A 6,081-nucleotide genomic window follows, 5' to 3' on the forward strand; every position below is an offset into this window, starting at 1 on the left:
GCGCCCGCGCCGCCCGCGCCCAGGTGCGGCCAGAGCGCGCCCAGGCAGGCCAGGCAGAAATTGTGGCCGCAGGGCAGGGTCACCGGCTCCCGGAGCGGCTCCAGGCAGATGGGGCAGCTGAAGGGTCCGCTGCAGTCCATAGCTCCGCGGACGGCGCGGGCACCGCCTGTTCTGCTCCCGCCTGGGAGGGACCGGGGGCGTTCGCGCCTGGCGCCGCCTCCCGGGACCGAGGCCAAGGGTCCCTCCAGCCAGTCCCCGACTCAGACAGCCCTGCAGCGCCACGGGCCCGCCCTCTGGACTGGGAGGGCCTAGAGGGAGGGGAGGGGTTGTGAAGAGAGGACTCAGGGCCGAGAACGAGGGGGCGCGCTGGAGGAAGGCCAGGAGGGCCCATGCCTGCTCCGCCCCGAGGCCAGGCCTCGGGCTGCACAGCAGCAGCAGCCCACCTGGTCTGGTCGCATCTTTGCCCCAGAGCCTTCCTCCCCTCCAGCAAAGTCCCAGGAATCTGGCTGCACGAAGAGAAATGCTGACACCCGGTTCTGGCCCTTAGGGACTCTATTTACCCCATGGGGGACTTGGATTTTCTTAAAAAAAAAAAAAAAAGCATACAATTGGGGTACAGGCCAGAAGTGCTGGTGCCGTGGGAGGATTCACCAGAGACAGAGTGGGGAGCAGAACAGGCAGATGGACTGAAATATTCTGCTGAGAGGAGCAGCGGGGAGGCAGGAGAGGTCTGCTGTGCCCTGGGGGTCCCTCCCTGGCGCATGTCCTGGAGGTGATATCACTGAGACTGCACCCCTAGGCCACCAGGGCAGCCCCTGTTGGATACTGAAGGAGAGCTGTGACCCACTGTTGAGTGACTGATGAGTTCGGGGGCGTCGCACGAAGCTGGACTCGGGCTGCTGAGAAGCCAGCGTGCAGGACGAAGGGTGGGGATGAGCTCCTGGGCCAGGGGAGAAGGGCGCGGGCTTGGGTGTGCCGTCTGGCGGCAGGCTGGTAATGAGTTCCATACGTTGGTTTCCGCAAGAAGCGCTCGGTCATGACAGCTCCTTGTTTGCCAAGACCCAGGAACAGTTGCAGGCGCAGGATCAGTGCCCCTCGGCTGCGTGGCGGGCAGCGAGGCCGCCTGGGCCTGCTCACACCCGCCTGCTTCCCAAGGGCCAGGGTGGTATGTTGGGTTGGGGTGCTCCAGGATGAACCCCAGCCTGCCTCTGCTCCCCGCCCCGCAGCCTGTGGGGACTTCTGCTAGCCCAGGAGGAAGCACCGGGAAGTGACTTGTCAGGGGGTGCAATTTCGGTTCGTAGCTTTACTTCCAGAGTCTTAGCTTTAAGGCTGCTGGTGTCCTGTGTGAATTCCATAAAACAGCCACTTAGGGGAAGGGTAGCTGGCTCCTGAGCCCCGCGGGACGTGTTCGCGCCTGCTCTTCCTCAACCCGCCGCCCTAGTGGGGCTGTGTGGTAGACGTGGGAAATGGACTGCTGCCAGGTTGCATGTGCTGCCCCAGGTCACGAGGCATTGAGCAGCCCCAGGCCTCCCTGGGGGCGCATGGGGCGCAGGTGTTAAAGAACAGCCAGGAGGTGACCCCCAGGGTGCAGCAGATCTCCCCTGTCTCCCGGCAGGGCAGCGTACTTGGTCGATCTGCCTGTTCTGCTCCCCGCTCTGTCTCTGGTGACTCCTCTCACTCCCACACCTCTGACCTGTACCCCAGTTCTGTATGCACAAATAATCTTTTTTAAAATAAGGCATGTAACGAGATGGTGACCAGGAGCACACAAAACATACTGTGTCCAAAATCTGACAGCAAACACCTTGTGACCACTGTCCAGATCAAGAAGCACTTAAATAGCTGCCCCATGGCCTGGCAAGCCGTTACAGAAGCGGGTGGAATCCGCACGGGGTCGTCTGCCGCCCAGGGCTGCCCAACTCGCAGGGAGTGGCAGGCCCTGCCCCCTCATGACTGGTGGTGTTTTTGCTTTTAGTATTTATTTATGCATAGAGAACCGGGTACAGGGGCCGTGAGAGGATTCGCCAGAGAGAGCGGGGAGCAGAACAGGCACATTAACAAAGTCCACTGCTGAGGGGCGCAGCGGGAAGACAGGCGGGGTCTGCTGCACCCTGCGGTCCCTCCCTGGCCGGGGATCGCTGGTGGTGAAGCGGCTGTGGGCACTTCGTGGGGCTGGGCTTAGCCCTGTGCCGCAGGGAGGCTGCAGGGAGGCCGGTGCATGTTTGCCTTGAGGGTAGACTGGGGTATGAGGGCTAGACAGACACTGCAGACTGCCTCATCCGGCCTTTTGTGTTAAAGAAATCTTCAATCGTCCATTGTTTCCAGTTGAGGAATTCCACTTCAGACAATTTTATTTTTTGGTCTTACACTTCAGGTAACGTAGCCCGAGTACAGAGCCAGAAATATGGCCAAAGTACCCTGCTTAAACACAGTTCTTCCTACAATATTTTGGTAGCCCGAATCAAAGAATTTGAATGTCATTCATGGCGACTCCTTTAAAAAAAAGTTATTTACGCATACAAAAGCTGGGGTGTGGCCAGAGGTTGGGGTCCAGAGGACTCTCCAGAGACGGAGTGGGGAGAACAGGCAGACTGACCAAAACCTACTGCTGAGGGGGGCAGGGGGGCGACAGGAGGGGTCCGCTGTGCCCTGGGGGTCACTCCCTGGCCGGGGACTGTCCTCATGCTGCAGTGGCCTCTGCTAGCTTCACAGTGCCGCGCCCTGGGGGGCCCGTGGCTGCTCATCTGACCGACTGTGGCAGTTTAATCACTCTGGGGAAAACTTTAGTGAATGAAAAATGCTTATTAAATTAAAAAATGCATTGTATAAAGGGTCTTCTCTGCAATCAAAAGGCTGTGTGATATAAAAAAAAGGATGCCAACACGGTAAAGTTTTCAAAAACATGACAAGAAAACAGACTACGATGAGGAGGGGGCCACTGCCCTGTTCCCCGGGCCCGCCCCGGCCTCCAGAGCCCCACTGCGTGTGGGGGGACGGCGCGGACCGGACAGTCACTTTGCCTCACAGGCTTCTGCGCCGTCTTGGGCAGCACCAGGTGCCCCCGGCGCGGCGCCCGTCTCGGAGGCGGGTGCTGCTGGCGCTGTGGCCTCGGGCCTCGCGGCCGGGGGCCGGGGCAGCGCTTCGGTGCCCGTGTTTGGCGGCGTCTGTCCCGGGCCCTCGGCCCCCCCAGGTTCCACACCTTCCTGTGTGGCCTCTTCCGGGGGCTCTGGAGGGAGCGTGGCCGCGGGCTGGTGACAGAGGGTCAGGGCCCTGCCCTCGAGGAGCCAGAAGACGGGGCAGAGGGGCTGCGTGAAGGCGGTGTAGAAGGCGTGCAGGGGCCGGGTCTCGGGCTCCAGGCTGTAGAAGGTGAGGCAGCCCGAGGTCACATCCAGGTCCACGCCCAGGAGCCGGGCAGACACCTGAGGGAGGGGCTGGGCCCGCCCGTCGTGCCAGGCCTGGGCCCTGTCCTCCTGGACGCAGAGTCCCCAGGAGTCAGACCCGCGGCCGATGTTGTCTGTGTGGGTCCCCGGCTCGCGCCGGGGCAGGGCTGGGTAGGCGACTCCCAGCGTCACCGAGTGGTCGGACATCTGCACCTCCCAGTAGTGGCGCCCGGCGTGGAAGCTCTGGACACACTGCACCTGCCAGAGCTCGAAGCTGCTCGGCCGGGCAGCGCCCTGGGGGTTCCGGCAGTGCTTCACCTGCTGGGCCTGTCGGGACAGGCAGAAATGGCGGTTGGCACTGTCTGGGTCGAAGGTCAGGTTGCGATAATCTGTCGGGGAGACATGAGCCGAGCTGAGTGACAGGGCGCCCCGGCCCCCGTCCTGTCCCGGAGGGGCAGCGCCATGTCGGGATGAACTGTCCGCTAGGCGGACTGGCGGCTGAGCCGGCCCCTCCCTCCCCACGCTCTTCTCCCTGGGGCCCAGCCCTCGCCTCTGTGCGCGGAGGAGGCAACAGGCACACACAGGCCCGACCGACGCACACGGGCCGCGGCGGCCACGCGGCCAGGCAGCACTCATCCTGGCTGGACGGCCTCAGCGTGTGCGCCACGTCCGCATGTTGAGGGCACACGCGTGTGCATCCCCCGCTGGGTCTCCTTACTCTGCCAGAGTTTCCTCCTCAGTGGACAGACTGGGCTCCAGACGGGCGCAGGCAGACCAGGGGCCTCTAAGGGAAAAGCAGCGAGAGTGAGGGGAGGGGTGGACCTGTGGGGCTGACCCCACTCTCAGCCCCCGGGAGGGCCAGCTGGGCCGGAGGGCTCTGGGCCCAGGCTTACTCGTGGGGAGCACGTCGGCGGGCTCAGCGGGGGCCCCGGGCTGGATGCCCTCGTGCAGGAGGCGGCCACACGGCTGGCTCAGCATGTCCTTCAGGCTGCGCACGTGCAGGTCTTCGTCCCACTGCAGGAAGGACAGTGGCCCCAGAGGCCCTGGGGGTACCGGGAGCTGCAGGTCCTGAGTCCCAGGGACAGCACAGTCAGCCCAGGCAAGCGGACACCAGGCCCTGCGACCTGCCGCCTCGGCCCGGTACCTGGAGGAGGAGCTGGTCATCCGACTGCTCCAGAAGGTCGCGGGCCCTGCGGTCGTGGTGAGCCAGGGCCTCCAGGTGGTTGCGCACACGCTGCTCCTCATCCTGCACCCCCGCCAGGGCCTGTGTCTTGGCCACCTCGATGTCCTCCAGCACCTGGGCCTCCCACCTCTTCAGGGCCTGCAGCAGGCTGGTGACCTTGCCGGAGACTGTGGAGGCCATGGTGTGGGCTGAGCTCTGCGTGGGCACAGGGGAGCCTGCGGTCATCAGGGCCCTGCCCAGGGCAAGACGGGCCAGGGTCAGGGCCGCCCACTGGGCTCGGGGGGACACGGGGCCCCTGGCACGTCCTGCCCCCACGTGGCCCTGCTGCCAGGAGGGATGTGCAAGGCAGCGCACCCCGACCCAGGTCCCGGCCCCGCTCGCTCGCACCTGGATCTGGCTGCTGCGCTGCTGCAGCTCCTGCAGCTGGCCCTCGGCCTCGGCGGTCTGCTGCCGGGTGACCGCCAGACTGGCTTCCAGCTGGGCCTGTTGTGCCCTCTGAGGACCAAGCAACCAGGGGGCCAGGATTGGTATGAAGACCCCAGAGTCAATCAGCCCCTCTGGGCCCCAGGAGACCAGGTCAGCATCCCGGGGGGCTAGACGCAGCCCTGCCCCGGGGAGCAGGCCTCGGGCGTGCCGGGCAGCGGGGGCCTTCCGGGGCCTGGCCTGGTCTGGGCATGAGGGAAGAGGAGGCCCCTTGTGCTTGTGACCCCTCCGGCCGGAGGATCACAGTACTGTCAGGGGGCGTGCCCACCCCACTGTTCCCTGCAGCCCGCCCCCTCCCTGCTTCAGAGCCTGCTCGCTGCGCCCCCTCCCAGCATCATCTCTGACCACATGGTCAAGGCTGTGAGAACTTTGCACACCCAGGGCTTGTGCTTTTTTAAAAGATTTATTTAGTTATGCATAGAAGAACTGGGGTACTGGCCAGAGGTGCAGGGGGTGACAGGACTCACCAGAGGCTGAGTGGGGAGCAGTGGGGAGACAGGAGAGGTCCGCTACGCCCGTGGGGCACCCCCTGTCTTGGGGTGGAACTGGCGCTGCGGCTCCTCAGGGCTGTGCTTTAGGCGGCTGCACCACCAGGGAGGGCCCTGTGCTTACTGGGAGGCTGCAGGGAGGGGAGGGCGGCTCTCCAGATCCCAGAGGATTCCCTCACCGCCTCTCCTTGGGGCAAAATTCTGGCTCCTCTAGGGCCAGGCTGAAGTGCAGCACTGGCCAGGGAGTGACCCACAGGGCGCGCAGACCTCTCCTGCACACCGACCCCCCCAGCAGTGGATTTCCTCAACCTGCCCATTCTGCTCCCCACTGTCTCTGGGGAATCCTCTCTGCACCCTCGTGCTGCTCCCCCAATCCTGGAGCCACTGGCCGTTCTACCCTCCTGTGGCCGTGCCCGAGGCCTCCACTGCGCAGGCCTGTGTGTCAGGCGCCTGACATCTTGTCTTCATCCAGGGCAGCCCGGCCCGGCGCCCCCACCCCCACTTCCTCTCTGCGGCGCCCTCCTGCAGGCCTGTCGCGCGCGCCGTC

General features: G+C 64.5%; 1 protein-coding gene across 1 annotated transcript in view; it reads right to left on the bottom strand.

Moving 5' to 3' along the window:
• Positions 1-2,655: 2,655 nt before the first annotated feature.
• TRIM65 (tripartite motif containing 65) overlaps positions 2,656-6,081 on the bottom strand; it is a 4,268-nt gene continuing 842 nt past the window's right edge. The window contains exons 2-6 of the mRNA XM_012732996.1: positions 4,951-5,231; positions 4,525-4,758; positions 4,274-4,448; positions 4,099-4,164; positions 2,656-3,769 (exon numbers count right to left, since the gene is read on the bottom strand). Coding sequence (XP_012588450.1) covers positions 3,012-3,769; positions 4,099-4,164; positions 4,274-4,448; positions 4,525-4,758; positions 4,951-5,231 — 1,514 coding nt within the window. The 3' untranslated portion in view covers positions 2,656-3,011. The remainder of the gene's footprint in view (positions 3,770-4,098; positions 4,165-4,273; positions 4,449-4,524; positions 4,759-4,950; positions 5,232-6,081) is intronic.

This window comes from Condylura cristata, unplaced genomic scaffold, assembly GCF_000260355.1.
Source record: "Condylura cristata isolate star-nosed mole 26May11 unplaced genomic scaffold, ConCri1.0 scaffold00038, whole genome shotgun sequence".
NCBI classification, from domain to species: domain Eukaryota; kingdom Metazoa; phylum Chordata; class Mammalia; order Eulipotyphla; family Talpidae; genus Condylura; species Condylura cristata.